Here is a 27794-nt window from a genome sequence, read left to right on the forward strand (position 1 = left end):
ATCTGTCCTGACCGTTCAGACTGTGAGGCAAAAAGGCCAGCCCCCAGGATGCCTCATACAGTCAGTGGTGTTTTTTTCTTAAAATCCCATTTCCTTTTGAGTCTTTGATCGCTCTTATTTATGTATGATTTATGCATAATAAAATGCTCCCATTTAAGTGTATATTTTGATAAACCTTGAAAGTTCTATACAACCTTGTTAACTACCACCAAAACCAAGACTGGGAACATTTACATCACCTAAAAAAGTTCTCTTGTGTTCTCTCCCGCTTAACCCCTGTCCCTCAGCTCCTGGCCTCTGTCAGCCACCAGCCGCTCTTTGACACCATAGATTAGATTTGTCTTTTTGAGAGTTTCATAGAAAATGAAATTACGTAACATGTGTACTCTTTTTTTTTGACTCGACCTAATGTTTTTGAGACTCGTCCATGTGTTGTGTGTATCAGCGATTCTTTCCTTTTTATTGGTGAGTAACGTTCCAGGTATGGCTGGACCACAGTTTGTTTATCCATTCACCTGTTGAAGGACATCTGGGTTATTTCAGGTTGGGGACTTTTATGAATAAAGCAGCTGTGAGCATCCAAGTACAAGCATTTACAGGGACATATATTTTTATTTCCCTTGGAGTCAATGGGATTGAATGGGATTGGTGGATCACATGGTTAAGTGTATATTTCACTTTATAAAAGGTACTGCCAGGTAATTTCCCGGCACATCTTGCATCCGCACCCATAATGTACGAGAGTTCCCGTTGCTTCACAGCCTCAGCAGCACTTGACGATGTCAGTCCTTTCTGTGGTAATCAGTTCTATTGGGTGTGGAGTGGTACTGCATTTGGTTTTAATTTGGTTTCCCTAGTGATTAATGATGGTGAATATCTTTAAAGTATTTACTGGCCATTCTTAAACCTTCTTTTACGAAGTGTTTGTTCAAATCTTTTCTGATTTGGTGGTGGTGGTGGTGGGTAGCTTTCCTTCTTACTCTTGAATGGGAAGCATTCCTGGTATATTTTGGATACACACCTTTTGCCAGGTAGATATTATAAATATTTTCTCCTGGTCTGCAACTTGCTTCTCCATTTTCTTATGAGTGTCTTTCAATAACCAGAATTAAATTTTGATTAGGCCCAATTTACCAGTTGTTCTTTTATGGTTTGTACTTTTTGTGGCCAAAGAAATCTTATTTTATCCCATAGTTGTGAAGTTTTCTCCTCTGTTTTCTTCTACAAGTTTTATAGTTTTAGCTTTTGCATTTAGGTCAGTGGTCCATTTTGAGTTAATTTTTGGGTATGGCCTGGGGCAAAAGTTGAGGTTTATTTTTCTTTTTAAAATTTAATATTAATTTAATTTTAATTTTTTCAAAATTGATCACTACAGAATAGAATTTTGATGCCACCCATACTGCGCTGGATGGTGTGTGAGTGAGGCCCTGATGTTTCTGTGTCTCAGGGTCTCATCTTTCAAGTGACAACGTTTACATAGGAGCACTGGTTGCTTTAAATATTTTCATGCCTGAGTAGCTCTTTATGAAAACTCTTAATTCAGTTCTTTTGATAGTAGATGTTAGAATAAAATCTGAGTTCTAACCTTTTTTTGTATGAAAATAACTTCTTTAAAAATAAATTTATTTATTTATTTTTGACTGTGTTGGGTCTTTGTTGATGTGCACAGGCTTTCTCTAGTTGCAGTGAGCAGGGGCTACTCTTTGTTGCGGCGCGCGGGCTTCTCATTGCGGTGGCTTCTGTTGTTGCAGAGCACGAGCTCTAGGCACGTGGGCTTCAGTAGCTGTGGCACACAGGCTCAGTAGTTGTGGCTCGCAGGCTCTAGGGCGCAGGCTCACTAGTTGCGGCGCACGGGCTTAGTCGCTCCGCGGCACGTGGGATCTTCCCGGACCAGGGCTCGAGCCCGTGTCCCCTGCACTGGCAGGCAGATTCTTAACCCCTGTGCCACCAGGGAAGCGCAATAACTTTTTATTAACATGTAAAGCGCTTATCAAGCCCTTGACTTAACAATAAACTTTTTATTATTGTTTTTTGTTGTCGTTATTAACTAGATCCTCGACTTTATTCAGACTTCACTAGTTTTTTTTCCTGAAGTCCCTTTCCTGATCCAGGATCCAATCCACACTTAGTCGTTATGCCTTCCAGTCTTCTCTGGTCTGACAGTGTCTCGGACGTTCCTTGTTTGTCATGACCTTGGCGGTCTTTAAGAGTCTGTAGAATGCCCTTCAGTCTAGGCTTGTCTGATGCTTTTCTCATGACCAGCCTGGGGATGTGGGTTTTTGGAAAGAATACAAGGAGGCCACAGTACCCACATGATCACTGGCTTCTTCGCCATAAGGTCACTATTTTCCCCTTTCCTTGCTCAATTCTTTGGAAGCAAGTCCCTAAGTATAGCCCACCTTCAAGGGAGGGAGAAAAGAATTGAGGTTCATTTTGTTAGATATCCATTTGTTCCAGCACCATTTGTTGAAAAAAACGATCCTTCCCCCCCATTGAATTTTCATGGCACCTTTGTCAAAAATCAATGGACCAGGTGGCTTCCCTGGTGGTGCAGTGGTGGAGAGTCCGCCTGCCGATGCAGGGGACACGGGTTCGTGCCCCGGTCCGGGAAGATCCCACATGCCGCGGAGCGACTGGGCCCGTGAGCCATGGCCGCTGAGCCTGCGCATCCGGAGCCTGTGCTCAGCAACGGGAGAGGCCACAGCGGTGAGAAGCCCGCATACCGAAAAAAAAAAAAAAAGAAGTATATTATCTAATTTTCAAATATTTGGGTATTCTCCAGTTATCTTTCCGTCACTGATTTCTGTTCATTCCATTGTGACTATGTAACATAAGTCTTTTTTGATTTCTTGAGATACATGGTGTATCTTGGTGACTGGTCCATGTACACATAAAAAGGAACGTGTACTGTCGTTACTAGATGAAAGATTCTATAAATGTCAGTTAGGTCAAGTGAGTCAATAGTGTAGCTCACGTTTTCTGTATCTTTACATATGTTTTGTCTGCTCGCTCTATTGATTACTGAAGGATGACTATTCAAATACGTAACTCTGTTGTGGATGTGTTGTTTCATTTCTCAGTTCTCTCAGGTTTTGCTTCATGCCTTTCAATTTCTGTTATTGGACACATACTTATTTAGGATTGTTGTGTCTTCGTGATGGATCAACCCCTTTATTCCTATGAAAATTTGCCCTTTATCCTTGGTACTATTCCTTGTTCTCAAGTCTTCTTTATCTCATGTTACTATAACCACTCCAGCTTGCTTATACTTAGTGCTCCTATGCTATTATCCCTTTCCATCTTTTTACTTTTAATGTCTTTATATTTGAAGTGGATTTTTTATAGGTGGCATTATCAATTCTGGCAAATTAAGCTTTTTAATTAAGTTTTTAAGCCATTTACATTAAATGTAATTATTGATATGGTTGGGCTTAAATCTACTACCTTGTTGATCATTTTCTATTTTTCTCATTATTCTTTTTGATATTTTCCACTCTTTCTACATCTTTTGGATACCGAGCATTTTTTAATTCCTTTTTTTTTTTTTTTTTTGCGGTACGTGGGCCTCTCGCTGCTGTGGCCTCTCCCGTTGCGGAGCACAGGCTCCGGACGTGCAGGCTCAGCAGCCATGGCTCATGGGCCCAGCCGCTCCGTGGCATGTGGGATCTTCCCGGACCGGGGCACGAACCCGTGTCCCCTGCATCGGCAGGCGGACTCTCAACCACTGCGCCACCAGGGAAGCCCCTTAATTCCATTTTTTTTCCTCTACTCTTGATTTATGAAGTGTACTTCTTTGTCTTATCTCTTTGTGGCTGCTCTTGGTGTTCCAGTATGTACCAGCGACTCATCACAGCCTGCCTTTCAGGTCCATTACCCCACTTCACCATAATGCAAGACTCTCAGAATAGCATGATTCCATCTCTCCTGCCTCATTCTTTGTGCTTTACGTCACACATTTTACTCTTACATATGTTTTAAACCCCATGGTACACTGTTATCATCTTTTGCTTTTGACACTTATATTTTTTTCTTCGTGTTTCTGTATATTCATGTTTGCCTCTTTGTTATGTTGTGGACCATCTGGATTTTGTTTTCTTCCATTAAAGAGCATAGGCTCTGTCCTGGCAGACAGTTAAGCTACTTACAAATCAGTTTGATGCCTTTGAGACCTGTCTTTTAGCTTTGCTAGGACGGTTCTAGAGAACCCCTACTCCAGGGAGAGTTCCGTCCTGCAGCTGAGACACCGTCCCTGTGGGGCCTCCACTGACGTCCTGGTGACCACCAAGCATTCCTGACTCCAGCTCTTTGGAGCTCAGACATTTGGAAATGAGGTTTGAGGTTGCTGGGGGCAGGTCATGTGGGACCTTGAAGGTCCATGAGGAGCTGGTGCCTTGATTCCCATGTGGGAAGGGCAGGGGAGGTGGTGAGGAGTGATCAGATCCTGGTGTGTTCTGAAGGAAGAACCAGGCTTATTTCCTGACTGAATGGAAGTGAGATATAGAAGAAAGAGCAGTCGGAGAAGCATCGGAGGTCTGGCCTGAGCCACAGAAAGGATGGAACAGCAGCCCTGTGAGGGTGTGAGCTGAGGGTGACGTGGGCTCAGGGCGGTGGGGGTGGGGGAGGGGGCGAGGTTTGCCTGTTGGACGTCAATGTTGGGTAGATGGGTCTAGGGGAGCCATCACACCTGAGCTGGGGATGTGACAGTGTGACACTGGACTGTCGGTGTGGGTGGTGTTTGCAGCCATGGGCCTGATGAGCTCCCCAGCCAGGGAGGGACCGAGGACTGAGCCCTAAGACGCCACACTGGGGGACAGCATTCCCTGGGATGGCCACTGACGACTTGACACCATCCAGAAGAGGGTCCCTTTGAAGAACAAAGGGGAAGAAAACAAGCCGAGCAGGTGGACGGGACAGGGATGAGCCTCCGGAGAGGAAGACGGGGGCCGTGGCAGCGTGATCAGATGTTTGCACAGTCCTTGCTAGAGGAAGAAGAAAGAGGATTTTGTGTGACTCTCTGCCCTTTGGGAATTGCTCGTAGGAGTCTTTAACTCTTTGAGCTTCTCTCTCTGGAAATAGCCTTCCGTCTCCCATCCATCAACACCTGGCCTGGCTTCCTGGAGCCTCTCGGCCTTCGCCCCCGCTCAGTAACCGGTCCTGGCCATGCAGCCCTGAGTCAGGGCCTGTAAGGAGCCCCACCGGCCCTGCGGTCGCCAGGCCGCATTCACGATGGCGGGAAAAACAACCTCACGAGAGGACTCAGGAACCTTGTGTCCGGACGTACATGCGGCTGCCAGGGCCCGTGGGCCTGGCCTCTCCTGGGAGCCCCGCCGTCTTTGCTGATCCTCTGAACCACACGTGTCAATAAACGCCCCTAGCGGTCCTGGTGGGGCCGGACAGTGCAGAAATGCCCCAGTCGTCCTGTTTTGCTGTTTCAATATTAGGAAACAGTGAAGAGAAGAGTATTGTGGAAAACATGACTTTTCATAGAAGAGAAGGACGGGCCAGTCCTGACCCAGCAACCACGTGTATAAGAAGGCCAGCCACCGTCCAGCTGCCACTGTAAATGCAAAATACACACTGAGATTTGAAGACTCAGCACGGAGAAAAGGGATGTAAGCTAGCTCATGAGTAATGTTTATAGTTCATGTTTCCTTATCGAGATGTAATTCACACAGCATAAACCCCACCATTTTTTTTTTTTTTTTTTTTTTGCGGTACGCGGGCCTCTCACTGTTGTGGCCTCTCCCGTTGCGGAGCACAGGCTCCGGATGCGCAGGCCCAGCGGCCATGGCTCACGGGCCCAGCCGCTCCACGGCATGTGGGATCTTCCCGGACCGGGGCACGAACCCGCATCCCCTGCATTGGCAGGCGGACTCTCAACCACTGCGCCACCAGGGAAGCCCAAACCCCACCATTTTAAAGTGAACAAATTCAGTAGTCTGTAGTGTATTCACCTGGCTCTGCACCCGTCACCATCCTCTAATGCCAGGTTTCCACACCCGGAAAGGAAGCCCCATAGCTGCCAGCACCTACTCCCGTCCCCTCACCCTGTTCCCTGGCAACCACTCGTCTGCCTTCCGTCCCCGTGGATAGGCCTGTCGTGGACGTGTCGTGTAACAGACTACGTGGCCCTTTGTGCCTGGCTTCGTTCGCTTGGCCTGATGTAGGCGGGGTTCCTCTGTGTTGTAGCGAAGGTCAGCGCTCGTCCTGTTGTGTGGAAGAGCCACGTGGTGTTTTTCCACTCATCAGCTCATGGGCAGTTTGGGTGTTTCCACTTTTTGGCTAATGTAAATGATGCAGTTGTGAACAGGTGTGGGCAAGTTTTCCTAGGAATGATACATGTTGAAATGAGATATTTTTGAGATAAGTTGGGTTAGATAAAATATCTCAGTTAAAAAAACAAGAGCCCAGCTACCTTGGAGGAAGGGTCTAAGAAAAGAGCACATGCAGACTAAGGGCTTCCTTCTCTGAGTCCCCTGCCTGTGGACTCCCTCTACACGGGAAGCTCTGAGGGCTGACGCCCCGAGAACGGTCCTCCTGCCAGAGAGGGAGCCGCGGGCAAGCGTTTGGCTTCCTTGCCCCTGGGTGGAGCGGTGGGGACAGTTTACGCATCGAATATGCAGTTGCCCAAAGGGACCCCAGAACAATCAGCCCAGATGCCCCTGCTCATCGGCTCACAGTTCCCTGCTTTTCCTCCGCTCCCCACGCCCCCCGGCTTTCCTGGGACCACCTCCACGTGCCCTGCTGGCGCCTGATTCCTTGTCTCCGGGTCGGCTTTGGAAGATCCAAACCTAAGAAGCAGGGACCGTCCAGCTGCCATCGTTCAGGTGTCAGTTGGGTGAGGTGGTCTCAGGAAAGCGACCGACCACGCTGCACCGCAGTTACCCTGCAGAGTAGGAATTAGGATACACGCCCGCATGGCTCTTACGAGGATAGATGAAGTAATTCGTACACGATGCTTAGCACGGTGCGTGCCACTTGGGGAGCGCTCGCTAAATGGTGCTATCATTTAAAATGCCCTAGAGGACACGTTTGCATGGCTGAAGCTGTGTCTGTCTGGAATTGCTGAAGTTTCATGGAGCCAGGACTGCTTCCTAAGGTCTGAAACATGGAGGGCTGGCTCCCGTTCTCACTTGCCAGTGAAGTTAATGCTTGACATGTGAGCACAGGCATGGTGCTTAGGAGAAATAATAATGCTTCTTAATAATATTTTCTATTTTTAGTGCAGTTTCACTGCCCACAGCTTGGTCATCGAAGCCTTAGTCATCTTTTCTTGTATACTTCTGGGGAAAAAAAGGGTTCAGTGTATAAAACGAAAGCTCCTGTTCTCCCGTGAGGTCTCTCAGGGGCTTAGCGCACTTCTGCTTTCTTTAGCTTTAGGGAATTGCATGTTCACCTGCTCCTTGGGGTGGTTTAGGCGACAGCGGGAGCACTGAGCCCATCACTGTCAGGAAGGCGGGCGGCGAACGGTAATACCGGACACAGAATCGGCATGTGTTGACTACAGAATCTGGTCCAGTCGGCCCTTGGTGTCCGCGGTCCCACATCCACAGATGCGGAGGGCCGACTAAGGGTACCAAAATCATCAGCAGATTTTGCTGTCCTCGGGGGCAGGGGTCTTGGAACCAATCCCCTGCAGATACCGAGGACTGACCGTACCTCTGGGAAGCAAAACTTCAAACAGGAAGCAAACGCTCTCCGCCGCTAGGCGTCTGCAAAAACCAGGCACGCACATGTCCGCGTCCCCTCTAACTGTGCGGTGAGATGCACAGACATAAAGGGTACCATCTGATGGACTTCCATAAAAGAGCACACGCGTGTAGCCACCACACCAGTCGAGACAAAGAACGCTTCCATCGCCCCAGAAAAAGTCCCTTGTGCTTGTCTTCAAATCTGTTCCCACGCACCATGAGAAACCACCGCTTCTTTTGCCACAGGCAGATTGCTTTTTCCTGTTCTTAAATTTCATGAGAATGGAATCACACAGAGTGAGCTCTTTTGTGTCTGCATTCTCTCGCTCAGGATCATGTTTTCAAGATTCACGCATGCCGTTTATTTACTGTGTATCGCTGGGTGGTATTCTATTTCATGAGCACTCCACCACTGGTCATTAATTCTCCTGTGGATGGACACTTCCAGTTTGGGGCTAAGCTACAGTAAGCATTGTGCGCGTCTTATTACGGGCATGTTTGTCAGTTATCTTGGGCAGTACCTAGGAGTGATGTTGCTGGTTCGTATGCCCAGCTGTCTTCCCAGGTGGCTGTGCCATTTATGTTCCCACCAGTAATGTACGAGTGATCCCGTTGTCACATCCAACCCAACACTAGGCATTCTCAGTGTGTTTAATTTTAGGCACTCAAGTAGGCGTAGAATCATATTTCACTATGGTTTAAATTTACATTTCTCGGATGACTTAATAATTGTCGAGCGTGGTTTCCTGTGCTTATTGGGTACTTGAATATCTTACCTCGTGAAGTGTCTGTTCCAAGTATTTTTGTGCAGTCTTCAGACTGTTGTATTAGTGTTTATCAGTGGTTTATAAGAAACCATACATTCTGGATATAATCCATTTGTGAGATGTATATATAGCAAGTATCTTTCCCCGTTTGTGACTTACCTTTTTCATTTTCTTAAAGGGGTCATTTGATGAGCAGAAGTTTTTAACTTGATGAAGTTAATTGAACAAGTCTTCTTTTATGTGTAGTACTTTCTATGTCTTCTTTAAGAGTCCTTTCTCTACCGCAAGGTCATGAAGATACATTTTCAGGAAATTTAGGGTTATAGCTGTTATATTTCAATCTGTGATCCATTTCAAATTAATCTTGTGTATGGTGTGAGGTAGGAGTTGATGGTCTTTTTTTTTTTTTTTTTTCCATACACGTACCCAGTTGTCACAGTATCCCTTGTTAAAAAAGAGTTTCCTTTTCCATTGAACCACTTTGGCATGTTTATTGAAAATTAATTGACTCTATATGTGTGAGTCCCTTTCTGGACTCTATGTTCTGTTTCATAGATCTGTTTGTCTGTCCTGACACCAAGACCACACTGGCTTAATTGCTAGAGCTTGGAATCCGGTAATCTTCCACATTTGTACTTCTTTTTCAGTTGTTTTGGTTCTATGGGTCCTTTTCTTTTCCCTACAAATGTTAGAATAAAGAATCAACTTGTTAATTTCTTTCAAAAAGGCTTCTCTACTTGAACTGGGATTGCATTCAGTATATAGATTAATTTGGGACTAATAAAATCTAAGCAATATTGAGCCTTCCAACCGTGAGCATGATACATCCCTCCACTCAGCAACGCTTATAGCTTTCAGAATAGAGGTCCTGCATATCTTTTGTTAAATCTGTTCCTCAGCATTCTCTGTTTTCTGGTGTTATTGTAAATGGGATCCTCACGTAATTTTCCATTTGTTTGCTCCTCATTTATGACAGACATTTGTGTGTTGACATAGTACCTTGTGACATTGCTTATTAATTCATGGGTTAGTTCTGGTAGTTGTTTCATAGAATCTTAGGATTTTCCACAGAGACAATCATATCTTCTAAAAATAAAGACAGTTTTACTTTCTACATTCCAGTCTTTTTGGATTTTATTTCTTTTACTTGTCTTGTTGCATTGGTTGAAACTGCAATACAATTAAATAAGACTGAGAGCAGACATCCTTACCTCATTCCAACCTCAGGGGAAATGCATTCACTCTTTCACCATTGGGTGTGACGTGAGCTGCAGGTTTTTTTGTAGGTGCTCTCTGTCAGATTGAGGATGCCTTCTTCTCCCAGTTCACAAAGAGGTTTTTTTTGTCAAATCTTCTGTGTTAAATTTTATCAGAGGTTCTTTGTGCATCGACTGAAATGGGTTGAGGGAGTTTCCTTTTATTCTTAGTTTTCTAATGTTTTTTTCCATCATAAATAGGTGTTAGGTTTTTGTCATGTGTTCTTTCTGCATCTACTGGGATAACATATGATTTTTCTCCTTTATTCTGTTAAGGCAGTGAATTATACCGACTAATTTTCAAATGTTAAAACAACTTTGCATTTCTGGGATAACCCCACTTGTTTTCCCAGGAAGTGTTCCTAGGAAAATACTTAGGAATAAATTTAACAAAGGGTATACAGGACCTTTACCCTGATGTAGGATGTAGTCCCTTTTTATATATTGCTAGATTTTATTTTTTAATAATATGTTAAGGAGTTTTGTGTCCATGCTCATGTAGGATGTTGGCTTATAACTTTTTTCTTGTAATGTCTTTGTCACGCTTTGATTGTGGGGTTATGGTGGCCTTATAAAACATATTGGGGCATTTACTTTCTTCTCTGTTTTCTGAAAGATTTTGTGTAATTTTGGTGTTATTTCTTCCTATATTCATTTACATGTAATGTATTTCTTGATATGCTTGAGGTTAGATCTACCATGTTGCCATTTGTTTTTTTATTGATCTTGGGTTCGGTTTCCTGGTTCCTCCTCTTCTGCCTTCTCTTGGGTTCACTGGATAAACTTTTGTATTCTATTTTCTTTCTTCTGTTGACTCTTTTTTTTGTTAATGGAAGAAATTAGCTCTTTTTTTAAAGTCTTTATTGAATTTGTTATAATATTGCTCCTGCTTTATGTTTTGGTTTTTTGGCCACGAGGCATGTGGGATCTTAGTTTCCCGACCAGGGATCAAACCCACACCCGGTGCACTGGAAGGCGGAGTCTCAGCCACTGGGCCGCCAGGGAAGTCCCTCTTCTATTGACTCTTTACCTCTGCGTTTTGCATTATTTTTAGTTGGTTGTTATATTTCACTGTGCATCCTTAACCTTTTTTTTTTAATTGCAGGCTTTATTTGTTGGAGATCAATAAAAACACAAAATTGAGTGAAAAGTACAGAGTTCCCACATATTCCCTCCTTATACACTCACTCAGTCTCTCCCACCATCTGCATCCTGCCTCAGAGCTTTACATGTGTCCCAGTCAGCCAACACTGACACGTCATTGTCGACCAAAGTCCATAGTTTACGTCAGGGTTCACTCTTTGTGTTATACAGTCTGTGGGTTTTTGGATGCATAAAGACCTGCATCCACCACTACAGGGTCATACAGAGTAGCTTCTCTGCCCTAAAAATCCTCTGTGCTCCACCTGTTCATCCATCCCTCCCCCTAGACCCCTGGCAACCACGGATCTTTTTACTGTCTCCATAGGGGTGCCTTTTCCAGATTGTCCGTAGTTGGAATCATACAGTCTTCAGCCTTTTCAGATTGGCTTCCTTCACTAGGTACTATACATTTCAGGTTCCTCTATGCCTTTTCATAGCTTCATAGCTCATTTCTTCTGAGGGCTGATTTATTCCTTCCCCTATTGAAGGAAGTCTTGGGGTGCTTCAAAGTTTTGGCAGTTATGAACAGAGCTGCTATAAACATTTGTGGGAAAGTTTTGCGTGGACGTAACTTTTCAGCTCCTTTGGGTAACTGCCCAGGAGTGCAGTTGCTGAATCATACATTTAATTTTGTAAGAAACCACCACACTGGGTCCTCCCCGGCGGTCCAGTGGTAGAGAAGCCGCCTTCCAATGCAGGGGACACGGGTTCGATCCCTGGTCGGGGAACTAAGATCCCACACGCCACAACTACTGAGCTCACGCACCTCAACTAGAGAGCCTGTGTGCTGCCAACTACAGAGCCCACGTGCTCTGGAGCCCCCATGCCACAACTAGAGAAGAGAAAACCCACACACCACAACTAGAGAGAAGCCCACGCGCCGCAACGAAAGATCGTTCGTGCCGCAACTAAGACCCAATGCAACCTAAATAAATAAATATTTTTTAAAGGTTTTAAAAAGAAAACAAGGAACCACCAAAATACCTTCCAAAATGGCTGCTCCATTCTGCATCCCCACCAGCAGTGATGAGAGTTCCTGTGGCTCCACAGCCTCGCCAGCATTTGGTGATGTCAGTGTTTTGGATTTTTGCCATTCGAATAGGTGTGGAGTGGTATCTCATTATGGTTTCAATTTGCAATTCACTAACGATGTTCAGCATCTTTTCATGTTTATTTGACATCTGTGTATCTTTTTTTTTCTCAAAGTGTCTTTTCAGATCTTTGCCCATTTTTAAACCATCCTTAACTTTTTAGCCTAGTTAAAATTAACATTGTGTCACTTCACATAAAAAGTAAGGACTTTGCAGCAGTAAAATTCCTCCCCACAACCTTTGAGCTATTGCTGCAATACACTTTATTTATTTTTTATTTTTATTTTTTTTTGCGGTACGCGGGCCTCCAACTGTTGTGGCCTCTCCCATTGCGGAGCACAGGCTCCGGACGCGCAGGCTCAGCGGCCATGGCTCATGGGCGCAGCCGCTCCGCGGCATGTGGGATCATCCCGGACCGGGGCACGAACCCGCGTCCCCTGCGTCGCCAGGCAGACTCTCAACCACTGCACCACCAGGGAAGCCCTGCAATACACTTTACATCTATGCTTCACACTGAATGTTTGCGTCCCCCCCGCCAAAAAAAATTCACATGCTGGGATCCTAACCGCCAATGTGATGGCATTTGGAGGTGGGGCCTTTGAATGGTGAGTAGGTCATGAGAGCAGATCCCTCATGAATGGGATTAGGGCCCTAATAAAAGAGACTCCAGAGAGCTCCCTCGCTCCTTCTGCCCTGTGAAGACACTGAAAAGACGGCCATCTGTGTACCAGGCAGTGGCTCTCACCAGACCCCGACTCTGCTGGTGCTCTGATCTTGGACGTCCAGCCTCCAGAGTTGTGAGAAGTAAATTTCTGTTGTTTACAAGCCACCGAGTCTCTGGTAGTCTCAGAGCAGGTGGAGCAGCTAAGATCATCTACACCCAGTATAAACTCCATAATACAGTATTAAAAGTTTTACTTTAAACAGCCAGCTGTCTTTGGAAGAAATAATGAAAAGAAACTTAAAGATAACTTTTTTGTAGTTACCTACCTATTTGCCATCTCTGGTGCTTTTTTTTTTTTCCCTGTAGATTCCAACTCCTGAGTGGTGGTATAGCCCTTCAGCCTGAAAATTTTCTTTTTTCTCCGAGCACCTCTTGAAGCGCAGAACAACTAGTGACTAATTCCCTCAGCTGTTGCTTCTCTGAACATGTGTCTGTTTGCCCTTGTTTGGAAACATATTTCAGGGTGTAGAATGCTGCATTCAGAGCTTTGTTTTTGTTTTTGTTTTTTTAGATGTTGGGGGTAGGAGTTTATTAATTTATTCATTTATTTTTGTTGTGTTGGGTCTTCGTTTCTGTGCGAGGGCTTTCTCTAGTTGTGGCAAGCGGGGGCCACTCTTCATCGCGGTGCGCGGGCCTCTCACTATCGTGGCCTCTCTTGTTGCGGAGCACAGGATCCAGACGCGCAGGCTCAGTAGTTGTGGCTCACTGGGCCAGTTGCTCCGCGGCATGTGAGATCCTCCCAGACCAGGGCTCGAACCCGTGTCCCCTGCGTTGGCAGGCAGATTCTCAACCACTGCGCCACCAGGGAAGCCCCTGTTTTTGTTTTTTAAAAGAGGTCTAAAGATGTCCTTTTTTTTTTTTTTTTTCCTGGCTTCCATTGTTTCGGCTGAGAAGTCAGCTTTTATGGTCTCTTTCCCCTGCGAATGAATCATTTCATTATGAATCATATCATCCCCTTCTATCCCTCTGGATGCTTTCAAGGTGTTTTTCCTTTATATCTGGGCTTCAGCACTTTGACCATGTCGTGCCCTGGTTTTCTTTCTGTTTATCCTGTTTGGTGTCCTTTGTTGAGCTTCCATGGTATATAAATGTGTTTTCATCAGATTTGTAAAATTTTCCACTATTATTTCACTACGTGTATTTTATGCACCATTCTCACGCCTTTCCTTCTGAGACTAATTACACGCATGTTAGAAAGTTTGCTCTTATCCCTCGTGTGACGGGCTCTGTTGTTTAAGATCTTTTTCTTTTTGCTCTTCAGATTGGAGAATTCCTAATGATCTGCCCTCAATTCCCCTGACTCTGCTGCTCACTCCAAACTGCTATAAACCCATCTGTGAATTTTTTGTTTCAGATACACTTTTAAATTCAACAGTTTCATTCTGTTCTTATTCATGGATTCCTCTTTTAAGATCCCCTGTCTGTTTACTACTTACTAACATCTTTTTTCTTTAGTTTTTGGATGTACTTACATTTGCCACATAAAAGGCAATTATAGGGATATGCTCATTTCAACTTCTATGTCATCTGGGGTTTTTTGTTTTTAGTTTATCTTGTGCAGCCTCTGCAATTGTGCGACATTAACGTCCACAGATGGTTCTCAAAAAGGGTTCAGTCTCTTAATAGAGCTTTACAGGAGCCCTCCTGTCGTGTGAACCACCTTCGATCATCTTACTGGATCGGAGTTGATCCTGACAGAATTCTCCCTGACGCCGGTCTTCTGGGGTCATGTGACACACCGTCAAAGCCCAGACGCAGTGAACCGGGCTTGACTCCCTTTGGTTTCACCGTAATTAAACGTTCCCACAGAGTGTCCCCTCACCGAGACATTCAAGGTTATCACATAATGGACAAAGTCCCTCCAGCTTGTACAGTCAATCAGGTGCTGGATCTCATATTCAGATTCCTCTGAGGGCATTCTCAAGAGAATGTCACACCCGTGTCCTCCTCCCTGAAAAGTCCACCCCCTGACCACACCATGGAGGAGGGGTGGCTCTCAGGGAGGAGGCCAGTGTGCAGAACATCTTTGCCCCCTGGGCTCCGTGCGACACTGCCCATCTTTGCAGTCCTACGTGGGAACATGCCTGGTGGGGGGCGGGGGGCAAGGTGGGCTTGGCCGGGTCGTGCCATGGCTTTCTCCCTGCAGCCACTTCGAGCTCTTAGGAGGCTTACATGATCAACATGGGCAAACCACTCAGGACAGTGCCTGGAACCTAGAAAGTGCTCCATGAAGATTGTTTTGGTTGTTGCGATCCATAGAACAATAAAGAAAAATTGCATTGCTAGCTGTCCCAGAAGCTTCTCCCTCCGAGGCATTTGTCTCAAAACTAAGCCTACGCGGAAAGGAGGGCATAGGGAGGAATTGTATCCAACACCTGAGATCAGACTCAACTATGCACAGTACAAATCCCAGCTCCAAAAGCGAAAGGGGAAAAGAAAACAACCCAGCCCCTGCCGTAGAGGTCCGGCGAGTCTGCAGTGATCCTGCGAGGACTCGGCCGAGACAGTTACGGGACATTCTCCAAATGTCAGATGTGGTCGCCAGCGCCCTTTGGTCCATTTTGCTTTCTTTGTCACATCTGAGTGGCTAACAGGAGGCGAAAGCATCTAGTCAAAGTCACACCATGGGTCACCTGGGACGTCCCTTTGGCCGCTGATAAACAAGGGTGATTTCTCGACAGGACGGACCGTGGAAAGGGCACCTGTTCCTTTAAGGAGCGAGGCCAGGTCACTGTTAATCATATCATTTTATTGTGCTCCTGGTTGTAAAGGAAGCGTCCTCCTTCTGCACGTCTACTTTATGACATCCATAAACAGTGAATTGCCGGTGACTGCACCCAGGGCTAGAACATCGTCTCTGGCTGGCGGGGCCCGGAGAGCCAAAGTCGGGCAGAGGTGAATTCCCCCACTTCTTTCCTGGAGAGGGGCAGTGCCACCTCCCAGAAGGAGGGGCAGGAGGAGACAGAGAGGGAGTCCCCTCTAGGCCCTTCCTACCCACAGCCCTGGAAATAAACGCACCTCCAATCTTCAGGGCCTTGGGGTGTCTCTTTGGGCCAAGTAATGGAGGTGATTTTCCCTAATGCAAAGCAAAGCACCCCTTTCTGAAGGGATATCCATTTAAAAAAAAAAAAAAAGCTTTGGGCTTCCCTGGGGGCGCAGTGGTTGGGAGTCCGCCAGCCAGTGCGGGGGACATGGGTTCGTGCCCCGGTCCGGGAGGATCCCGCGTGCCGCGGAGCGGCTGGGCCCGTGAGCCATGGCCACTGGGCACGTGCGTCTGGAGCCTGTGCTCTGCAATGGGAGAGGCCGCAGCAGTGAGAGGCCCGCGTACCGCAAAAAAAAAAAAAAGCTTTGGGAGGGTGTCTGTTAAGTATGTATTTTTTGAAGGGTGCTCAGGGCCTCAGGCGAGGTACGTAAGGTCGGACAGGTCACACGTCATGCTAACAGGATGGAGACACAACAGCAATGCTGTGCAACAGTTGCAGACGTATCAGGAGAGACTGGGACCCACCGTGGACTCCAGGCGGTCCACTCGTCGCACCACTGGGGGCTGGGGTTCAGGTGCCCGTGCCGGTCTGGGGCCAGCATATGACCAGGGCTGCGTTTGCTTCCATTTGCACCGGGGGAGGAAGGTATGCGTGCCAGCCAGCTCAGGTGAGCAGAGGATGGAGGAATGGCCATGGCTGTCATTGTCTCATCCAGCACGGGGTGGGAAGAGAGGTGCCCATCAGCTGGCTGGCCTGGCCAATCAGGGCATCACCTTCAAGGTGACCTTCAGGAATGAGGGGGCCGGACTGTCCTGTCGATCAGTTAAACCAGATCTTTATGTCCTTCTGTGCTGCAGAGACTCAGGATTTGTCTGAAACATGTAAACAGTTCCTGGAAGGGCTGGGAGAGGTGCAGGCGGGTTCCTCGAAGCGTCTGCAGCAGGCCAGCGCGGAGTCGGGCAGCAGCCGCCGGCATCGGGGAAGGGCAGGGCGGGGCTGAGGGGGTGGGTGCTGTCCCGCCAGCCCACGGGCTGCATCCTGCCCACAAACCCCAGTAGGCGGCTCTGCACCCGTCTGCACAGGGTGGGCTGCTCCGGACCCCTCGGTTCGGTTCCAGCGGAAGCTCCTGGGGCCTCCCTGGTGCAGATCCACGGCCAGAATCCGGACTGATCTAGCAGCATCCTTAAAACAGGACTCGGATTCTGCCAGTCTCCAAGATTGTCCTGGAACTAAATTAAACGCTTCTGTGATGTGTGGGAGACCCTGCCAGCCCCAGCATTTACCCGTCGGGGCCCGTCACCTGAGAGACCAGCCAGATAAGGCCCCCAGAATATCTAGGCTAGGCCCATCCAGGTGGAAGCAGGGAAAAGCAGCCCAGACCTGAAGAGGCTGATGAGAAGCCTACAGAGAACTCTGTGCTTACGACGGACCATTTGGCCTTTATTAAATCTTTTGCTTTTATGAAAGCTGTGGGTGCCTAGGAGTAAATCACGGCGAGCTTGGAGCAGTGTCCCAGATGTTCACTAGCGCGTGCTAGGTTCAGGGACACTTCTGATGGTACGTCAGCTGTTCTCATGGAGCGGAGTTTTCTCTGGAGAGCACGTGAGTCACCCATGACTCGGCTGGCTCCCCCTCAGCCTCCATCCTGTGGACCAGCAACCATTCTGCTCTGACTCCCACTCTTATAGTCATAGTTCCTGTCTCCCAATTTTCTCAAAAATTTCGAGATCCAGAGAGACCCCAAAGGCCCAATCACGTCCAACCCTGAATTGCCAGCATCCCTGGCTGTGGCTGGTTACTCTTAAAGCTATTTTAAAACTTGCAAAGCAAAAACACTTGAATATGCTTCAATTTTTTTAATTCGATATATGCCACGTAGCATCTAGGAAATAGATGGGTTTCCCACATGCTGTCAGACTTTTCTGATAGGGCGTGGTTTGGCCACCAAGGTTGGGCATGACTAATATTTGCGACTGAAAAGTGCTTCTTGCCCTCAGGTCCAGGGGTTCAGGGCTATCTGAGGCTTCTAGGCGAACGAAGAGCACCTTCGGGACAGTGCAGGAAAGATGTGGCTGCTTCTCAGCCTGGACCTGGTTCCCCCCAGAGCTCTGCCTGTCACCCCATGGACAGTGCATGCACCGGGGAAGACACTCAAAGCACGAGAAGGCTGCCAGCGACCCTCAGTGATGTAATGACAGCTGCTGTGGCTGTTGGCAACTCTTAGTGATGTAATAACAACACCTGTGGGTGTCAGGGACCCTTAGTGATGTAATAGCAACACCTGTGGGTGTCAGGGACCCTTAGTGATGTAATAGCAACACCTGTGGGTGTCAGGGACCCTTAGTGATGTAATAACAACACCTGTGGGTGTCAGGGACCCTTAGTGATGTAATAACACTTTTAACGTAATAGCAACAGCCAACAGCCAACATCGGAGCGCTCGCCACGGGCTAGGCGCTGCCCTGAGTACTTTACACACATTAAGTCAATTAATTTTAAATTCGGAACTCCCCTGGGAGGAAACAGTGGCCCGCGACAGGAATGCCAGTGCTCTGGGGTGCAGGGGCTGGGGGGTGGCGGGAGGCACCCACTTCCTGATCAGGCTCTGTTTATGGTTGTGTGGGTGTGGTTGGCCTTTCGCATAGAGGCATTTTTTCGCTCTTTTCCCCTTGCAAAAGAATGCAGATTGCGCAGTACCTAAAGAGGCATCTCAGGGCGAAATTACATACATGGCAGTGGCGTGAGCACTGCAGCCTGGGCAGTGGCGCCCTGAGGCTTTCTTGCCGCCAGCTCACCTCTGTGCCTGTGCCCTTTCGGAGGACATCGGATTTGTTGTCACGGGTGACACATGGGCTGAGGTGTAGCTAGTACGTGGACCGGAATACGAGTGTCCACACCTTGGACTGAGCTGGGAGCAGGAAGGTATGGGATGAAGTGGCGAGAAGCGTTATTACTGCTGGGGCAGTGATAAATTTCGGCATCAAAATCCTATAATGCTCAAAGGAGCCCACCTCAAAAGTCCAAGGGAAAATTCCCCCTTAACTTTTTCTTTCCATTCTATCTATTGAATTTTTAGTAAACCGTTTAAAATGATTATAGAGTCACATACAGTTGTAAGAAAAAAGGCAGAGAGACCCAGGCACACTTTACCCTTTCTCCCCCAGTGGTAACATCTTTCAAACTGTAGTAAGATATCACCCCTGGGCTGTTGACACTGATGCAGTCCAGATACAGAGCATTCCATCCCCCCAACGCACGAGCCCTCCTTTTATAGCCTCCCCCAGATCCCTCCCTTCTATTCCCCACCCGTCCTTAACCCCTGGCACTCGCTAATCTGTTCTCCATCTTTATATACTTCTGTCGTTTCAAGAATGTTCTATAAATGCATTCATCCAGTGGGTGAGTTTGGGGATTGACTCTATTCCCTCAGCATAATTCTCCGGAAATGCATCCAGGTTGTTACGTGTATCACAAGTTCAATCCTTTTTATTACTGGGTAATATTTCATGGTGTGGCCGGAATGCAGTCTGCTTACCCATTCACCTACTGAAGGGCATCTGGGTTGTCTCTGGTTTGGAGCAATTAAAAATAAAAGCTGCTCTGAACATCATGTACCAGCTTTTGTGTGAACATAACTTGTCATTCCTGCCCCAGAGGGCCATTGCTAGGTCAGGCATACAGTACTTACATGTTTAGTTTTTTTAAGGAATTGCCAAACCATTTTCCAGAGTAGCTGTACCGTTTTACATTCCCACCAGCGATGTGTGAGTAATCCAGTTTCTCCACATCTTTTCCAGCATTTGGGGTTGTCACTTTTTTTTTTATTTTAGCTTTTTTGATAAGTGTGCAGTGATATTTCAGTGTGGTTCTAATTTGCATTTCCCAGTGACTCATGTAGCTCAGTAACTTGTCATGTGCTTGTCATCCATCTATATATTCTCTCAGTAAAATGTCTGCTCGTGTGTTCTGCCCATTTTCAAATTGGGCTGTTCTGTTTTTCACTGTAGAGTTTTGACAGTTCTTTTCATCGTCTATATTCAAGTCTTTGTCAGATACGTGGTTTGCAAATATCTTTTTCCCAGACTATAGCTTTTCATCCTCTTAACAGGATTTTTCTCAGAGGAAAAGTTTTACTTTTGATGAAGCCCAGTTTATCAATTTTCCCTTTTATGGACTGTGTTTTTGGTGTGAAATCAGAACTCTCTGCCTAGCCCAAGAACCTGAACATTTTCCCCTATTTTTTTTCCTAAAAGTTTTATAGTTTTCGATTTTACATCCAGGGTCCACTTTGCATTAAGTTTTATGTAAACAGTGAGGTTTAATTCGAGGCTTATTTTTGTGCCTGTGAAAGTTCAGTTGCTCCAGCCCCATTCATTGGAAAAACAGTCTTTCCACCATTGAATTGCTTTCGCTCATTGGTCAAGGATCAGTTGGGCGTGTTTGTGTGGGTATCATTGTGGGATCAGTTGGCGTGTTTGTGTGGGTATCATTCTGGGTCCTCTGTTCTGTTATCTGTGTCTAACATTCCACGAATGTCACAGTCTTGATTATTAGCTATGTAATAGGTCTTAAAGTCAGATAGACTGATTTGTCCCATTTTATCTTCTTTTTCAAGATTGTTCTAGCTCTCCTGGTTCCTTTGCATTTTCATGGGAATGTTAGAATAATCTTGTCTATTTCTACAAAAAATCTGGATAGGGTTTTGATAGGAATTGTGCTAATCTGGGGAGAAATGACATCTTTACTATGTTGAGTCTTTCAAACCATGAAAATGGTAGGTCTCGCCATTTATATATCTTTTTTTATTTCTTTCAGCACACAGCTCCTGCATACGTTTTGTTATATTTACACTTAAGCTGTTTGAGCTTTTCTAAGTGTTTGTAAATGGTGTTGTGATTTTAATCTCAGAGTCTCCATGGTCGTCACTAGTATATAATCAATTTTGTATATTTATCTTGTATCCTGTGACTTGCTGAACTCACTTATCGGTTTTACTTTTATATCTTGCTGAATTCTCTTGCTAATATTTTGTTAAGGATTTTTGCTTCCACATTAACGAGGGATATTGATTTGTAGTTTTCTTTTTTTGTTGTTGTCTTTGTTGAATTTAGTATCGGGTTAATACTAGCTTCATAAAATGAATCGGGAAGTGTACCCTCCTCTTCTGTTTCCTGGAAGAAATTGGTCAGAATTGTATTACTTCTTCTCTAAATGTTTGGTAGAATTCTCCAGTGAAACCATTTGCACCGGGAATTTCCGTGGGGGGAGTTTTTTAATTAGAAATTCAGTTTCCTGAATAGACACAGGCTCTTCAGATTACCTAGTTCATATTGGACAAGTGTACTAGTTCACACTTTTCTAGGAATTGGTCCATTTTCATCTAGGATGTCAAAGTTATGTGTTTAGAGTCGTTTGTGGTTGTTCCCTTGTTATCCTATCGATGTCTGCAGGGTCTGTAGTGCTGTCCCCCTTTTCATTCCAAATATTGGTGATCTGTGTTTCTTAGTCTTGCCAGGGATTTGTCAGTTTATTGATATTTTTACGTAACCGGCCCTTTGTTTCATTGGTTTTCTGCTTGTTTTTCTGTTTCTGTTCCATAGATTTCTGCTTTTTGTTATCTCCTTCCTTCTGCTATTGCTTTAGGTTTATTTTGCTCTTCTTTTTTTAGGTTCTTAGATTATTTGTTGAGGGTTTTCCTCTCTGCTAATGCAAGCATGTAGTGCTATAAATATTCCTCTCAGCGCTGCTTTAGTTGTGTCCCACAGCTAAATTTTGATGTGTTGTATTTTCATTTTCATTCAGTTCAGTGTCTGTTTTTAGGTCCCTTGAGACTTCCTCTTTGACCCATGTATTACTTAGAAGTGTGTTGTTTAGCTTCACAGTGTTTGGAGATTGTCCTGCTATCTTTCTGTTACTGATTTCTAGTTTGATTCTCTTAAAGGTCAGAGACCATACTCTATATGGTTGCAGTTCCTTTACGTTTGTTGCGGGTTTTTGTGTGTGTGTGTGTGGACAGCATATGGTCTATTTTGGTACACACTTTGTAGGCACCTGAAAAGAATATGTGTTCTGCAGTCGTTGACAGACTTTTTTTTTTAAACATATTCTTATTTAAATTTATTTATTTTTGGCTGCATTGGGTCTTCGTTGCTGCTTGTGGGCTTTTCTCTAGTTGCAGCGAGCAGGCTTCTCATTACAGTGGCTTCTCTCGTTGTGGAGCACGGGCTCTAGGTGCATGGGCTTCAGTAGTTGTGGCGCACGGGCTCAGTAGTTGTGGCTTGCAGGCTCTAGAGCGCAGGCTCAGTAGTTGTGGCTCACGGGCTTAGTTGCTCCGTGGCGTGTGGGGTCTTCCCGGACCAGGGCTCAAACCCGTGTCTCCTGCATTGGCAGGCGGGTTCTTAACCACTGCGCCACCAGGGAGGCCCCCGTTGATAGACTTTTAAATATATCTCAAGACTTTGAGACAGATCACTAACTCTTGAAGGTTATGTGATACATTACTTTTTTAAACTTTTATTTATATATTTTTTATTGGAGTACAGTTGCTTTACAATGCTGTTAGTTTCTGCTGTACAACGAAGTGAATCAGCTGTACGTATACCTATATCCCCACGCTCTTGGACCTCCCTCCCCTCCTCCCCCCATCCTACCCATCTAGGTCATCACAGAGCACCAGGTTGAGCTTGCTGTGCTATACAGCAGGTTCCCACTGGCTATCTATTTTACACATGGTAGTGTGTTTATATCAATCCTAATCTCCCAATTCATCCCACCCTCCCCTTGCCCCACCCGTGTCCACACATCCATTCTCTACATCTACGTCTCTATTCCTGCCCCATAAATAGGTTCACCTGTACCATTTTTCTAGATTCCACATATATGTGTTAATATACGATGCTTGTTTTTCTCTTCTGACTTATTTCATTCTGTATGACACACTCTAGGTCCATCCACATCTCTACAAATGACCCAATTTCATTCCTTTTTATGGCCAAGTAATATTCCATTGTATATATGGAATATATACACATCTTCTTTATCCATTCATCTGTTGATGGACACTTAGGTTGCTTCCATGTCCTGGCTATTGTAAATAGAGCTGCAATAAACACTGGGGTGCATGTGTCTTTTTGAATTATGGTTTTCTCAGGGTATATGCCCAGTAGTGGGATTGCTGGGTCGTATGGTAGTTCTATTTTTAGTTTTTTAAGGAATCTCCATACTGTTCTCCATAGTGGCTGTATCAGTTTACATTCCCACCAACAGTGCGGGAGGATTCCCTTTTCTCCACACCCTCTCCAGTTTGTAGATTTTTTGATGATGGCCATCTGACTGGTGTGAGATGATACCTCATTGTAGTTTTGATTTACATTTCTCTAATGATTAGTGATGCTGAGCATCTTTTCATGTGTTTGTTGGCCATCTGTGTGTCTTCTTTGGAGAAACGTCTATTTAGGTCTTCGCCCATTTTTTGATTGGGTTGTTTGTTTTTTTGATATTGAGCTGCATGAACTGGTTGTATATTTTGGAGATTAATCCTTTGTCAGTTGCTTCATTTGCAAATGTTTTCTCCCAATCTGAGGGTTATCTTTTCATCTTATTTATGGTTTGCTTTGCTGTGCAAAAGATTTCAGAAGAAGTGACCTAAAATCCTGCGGAGTTCACCGAGGAGGGCTGTGAAACCTTCTCTCTGGTGATTCTTGTCTGTGGAGTCACCACCTTTCTTCCCTGATAGGTGTGGGCCTCTCTGAAGGATAGAACTTGGATCCGCTCAACATACGGCTCAATGAAGTTTCCTGGCTGACATTTTCACTCTTATATTTCCAAGAGATACAACGAGACGTTGTTTCCCTTCTTCTCATCAAGTTATAGAATGCTAAAGCCAGAGGAAACCTTGGGTCATCTGGTCCACCCTTTCATTTGGCAAGTGAAGGAATAAGGTCCAAGAGGTCGATTTAGATTAATTTTTAAAATACGTTTATGAAATTAACATATGTTTATTACAGAAATGTATTAGATATAGAGAAACAAAAATAAGGGGGAAAAGTGTATATATAATCTTACAACCAAAAAGTAACTGCAATTATTATTTTGGAATGTATCCTCCCAAGTTTTCAGAAATGTGATCACACTGTACTTTAACAATAGACATGAACATTTTCCAAGATGCTATTCCTAATAGCAGAATATGTTTCCACAGTACAGATATACCATCACTTACATGCCATAGGTGATGTGCAGCTGATGGGTACATAGGCCGTTACAGTTTTCACTGTGTTAAATAACATCGTGGTGAACACCTTTCTCCTAGAAATGAAGACACTGGATCATTTTTAGCTTTTCAGCCCTGTTGCCAGATTGGATTATCAAGGTTTTTTTGTTCGTCTGGACAGGCTTGGTTTAGTTTTGACTTGTGTTGGTTTCAGAGTCAATATAGAAGATGACATGAGTTCAGGAGGAGGCCTTGTTTAGGTTCCCAGCGTTTCAGGGCGTGAACTAAATGGCCATCTGGATCCAGGAGGAGAACCCTCCCTTCCTCAGAGGGTGGAGTTGCTGGAACAGTGCCATGCAGTCTACACCTTCCTATGAGGCATCCCGCCTTGGGCCCGGTCAGGAAACAGGAAGACAGGCAGGTTATATTCAGCCTGGGACCTGAACCTCGTAAAACCAGCCACCCAGCCCGGTTTTATGTGCCCGGCAACAAAGGGACAAACTTGCTCACCCCGGCCTGCTTCCTCTCTCTGGGACCTGCTGTGAGAGCACTGTTTTGCACTCAAAATATGCCTTGAACGCGCTTTGTCATAGTAATTGCCCCCATAAAACGGACCAGGGCACCACATGAAAATGTCCCGTAGTTAGAGACCCAGTCCTGCCTGCTTTTTATGGCTGGTGACGTGGGAGGACCTCAGCCCTGGTCACTCTGCCCAGGCACCGCTGAAAGCAGTCCAGGAGGGAAAAAGCATCTGAAGGTGGACAGGAAATCCCGGGCCCAGGAGAGGCCCTGCTGCTGAGAGGCGGCCAGAGCATCCCTCCAGGCTCCCAGGTGGCTCCCGGGCACGGTGTTGGCGCCGCTGCCCACGACGTGTGGGTTCAACCCGTGGTCCGCACAGCGCGCCCTTTCCCATCAGTCTTTCTTTCTTCGTCTGCAGAGAAAGAAGAATTGATCCAGAGCGTGCTGACCCAGGTGGCAGAGCAGTTCTCAAGGTACAGAATCTTCTAGATACGTCATCTCCAGAGCTGGGCGCTTTTCCTCTTCATGGCTGGGGTGGGCCACTTGCTCTGAGGCTGTCTCGGCCGGCAGGCTCTGATACGTCACTTGCCCCCAGAAGCTGCCTCCCCAGTGGAATCCTTTGGGGACTTACGTACCTAAGCCAGCTTGGATGGAGTCCAGGAAAACAGATACCAGGTGCCACAGACCATGTCAAGTGGGTGTTTTCAGAACGAGAGCCCGTGTTGCTGGTAATCTTCCCAGCTGGCTCTTCTGGGGCTAGGACTTCAACCTACAAGAGCTGACAGCGTCCACAGAGATCCTGTGCAGCTGTGCGGCTTCCTCTCCATTCTGAGTTATCCTGCCGGTTCTGGGTCAGTGCTTTCCATTTCTCAGTCACCTCGCTGTGGCATCTCACTGCCCGAGGGTAGTTAAAATGGGGAAAGGCCGTAGGGTATTTTCTTAAAGCCCAGGAGTTGTTGAACTGAATGGGTTGGAGCCTCCCGGAGAAGGGCACCTCAGGTCCCCTGAGATGGTCTGTGCCCAGCAGGGCAGGGTGTGGGGCTGGACCATGCCCTCTGTGAGCAGAGGACACGGTCCTCCCCAGAGAGCATCTGCTCACTGCCCACGTATGGGGAAGTAAGCATACCTGCTTTACGTTCGCATCTTGGAAAATACACCTTTGAGATAATTCAGAGGGGTATCTTTTTCCTCCTTCCCCTCAGCACCCCTCCCCAACTCCCGTGAGTTCCTTAAAAGCAACTCCTCTGTTCGAGCCCCTCACCAGCCCACCTGTAGGGCTCACCACGGCAGGGAGTCAGCAGATGTTGGCTGAACCCATTTTAACTTGGAGAATTTGATGAGTTATGTTGTTTTGTTTTGTTTTTTCCTTCCTAGAGCATTTAAAATCAACGAACTGAAAGCTGAAGTTGCACATCACTTGGCAGTGCTAGAGAAGCGCGTTGAATGTGAGTGGCATGTTGATTCCCTTTTGCTGATTTGTCTTTTAACCTCTGCTTAAAGTAACCACTTAAAACCGTGGCGCTTGGTGATGGCAACGGAGCTGAGGCTGACAGCAAATGTCTTTTCTCTGGGAAATGCGCGAAAGTTACCTTTGAAGTTAACAAGGGCTAGAACAGTGATGAATCTTAAGTGTTTTATTTCTATTTTAAAAGTAACTCAGTAACATATGACATGTTATAAGTGCCATCTCATAAGTATGCAGTAACTTGCAATGTGGTACTTGTCGTAGCACAGCCCCTGGAATAGGGGCTCTTCAGTGCAGGAGAGCACAGAAGGACACCGTGAGGCCCCCAGACGTAGCCCCTCCAGGGAAGAACTTCTGCAGAATAACTTGTGTGTTTTTACAAAAATGAGCACCGACCCATACTCTGTCGTTTCACAATTTGGGGGGAGGATGTCCACTAAATCATTACCAAGTCTTGACTCAGTGACCAAATAGCTGAAACTCTGGGAGGAAAACGGCTTCCAGTCACTCACCCTTTGTGTGCCCGTCCATCAAATAAGGAACAAAGCTTGAATTCCGCGTGACCCGCAATTCCCCATTCAATGCACAACGGGAAGGCTCTTTGTCAGTGTCAAGGCCAAGGTTAATGGCTCATGGGCACCACATTTACTGACTTCCCGAATGAGTAAACACACTCCAAACCTGAGGCCGTCGGGGTCGTGGCATCACGGACTCTACCTGGCTGACTCACTGAATGTCACTTTTCATATCTTGTATGAATTGCTTGGATTTTTTACAAGAAAAAACATTCAGGATCATGTCCGAAACCAATTCACCTAAATAACTTTAATCGTGATTTATATAGTTACCCTTTTCAAAGTGTGGCAACATTTTAAAAATCCATTTGGTCATTAGAGCTTCAGAACAGTTTTATTTTCCCCATTGGTGATGAAGGAGCCACCAGGAGATTAAGTGACCTGCTGAAGTTCACTCAGCAAATTGGAAAAGTAAATAAAACCGGAACGAGCCCCGGGGTCCTGGAGGGGCTGCTCTCACCATCACCTTTCCCCATGGGGAGCCAGCGCCACAGCAGGGCGGGGAAGGCCTGAGGATGCAGGTTAGAAAGCAGCTGTGACAGCTGGCCTCGCGGCCACGGCCGCAAACACTGGTCATGGCTGTACTGAGCAGAAAAGAGGTCTTGCCCTAAGGGATTGGGGGAGCTCCCCTGGCTGTCAGGAGGGCTCAGGACCAGGGCTCAGTAACTCTGCAGCAGGAGCGATGCCCCAAACCCCACGTAGAGCTGATGCTGTGAGGATGCCGACCTGGTGGATCTGAGCCCCAGAGGTACAGTACCCCCCCGGCACCCCTAGATCTGTGCTTGGACCCCCATAGCCCCTGTGGCCACTGCTGCATACATCAGGCTGCTTCTCTGTACACGAGCTACAGATCCAGAGTCTGGACAGAGCGGAATCAGGTGCCCACACCCTCGCTGCAAGGACGGCCAAGGAAAGCAAGTGTTAGTGTCCTGTGGCTCTCATGACAAAGCACTGCAAACTGGGGGGCTTAAAACAACAGAAATGAATTCCCCCACTGTCGCGAGGCCGGAAGTCCGAGATCAAGGTGTCGGCAGGGTCAGTTCCTTCTGGAGGGGAATGTGTCCCAGGCCTGCTCCAGCTTCCAGGACGCCCACGGGCCTTGGCGTGTGGCCTCGTCACTCCAGGCTGCCGCCGCCTGCACGTGGCCTTCTCCCCTTGCATCTGCATTCAGGTCGTCCCATCAGGACACACCTGTCTGTGGATTTAGGGCCCACCCTCACCCAGAATGATCTCATCTCGAGATCCTTTTTCTAAACAAGGTCACACTCTCATTCTGGGGGTCAGGATGTGAGCCTGTCCTTTACAGGGGCACAGTTCAACCCACTGCCGTGAGCGTTTGGGGTTTCCATCTTCTGCCGTGGGCGACA

General features: G+C 46.4%; 1 protein-coding gene across 3 annotated transcripts in view; it reads left to right on the forward strand.

The window, feature by feature from the left end:
* PDE9A (phosphodiesterase 9A) overlaps window positions 1–27794 on the forward strand; it is an 81330-nt gene that overhangs the window by 26081 nt on the left and 27455 nt on the right. For all 3 annotated transcript variants that reach the window (XM_024758404.1, XM_024758405.1, XM_024758406.1), the window contains exons 5-6: window positions 24806–24860; window positions 25762–25832. In XM_024758404.1, coding sequence (XP_024614172.1) covers window positions 24806–24860; window positions 25762–25832 — 126 coding nt within the window. The remainder of the gene's footprint in view (window positions 1–24805; window positions 24861–25761; window positions 25833–27794) is intronic.

The sequence above is a fragment of the Neophocaena asiaeorientalis genome, unplaced genomic scaffold (assembly GCF_003031525.2).
Source record: "Neophocaena asiaeorientalis asiaeorientalis breed wild unplaced genomic scaffold, Neophocaena_asiaeorientalis_V1.1 scaffold45, whole genome shotgun sequence".
NCBI classification, from domain to species: Eukaryota; Metazoa; Chordata; class Mammalia; order Artiodactyla; family Phocoenidae; genus Neophocaena; species Neophocaena asiaeorientalis.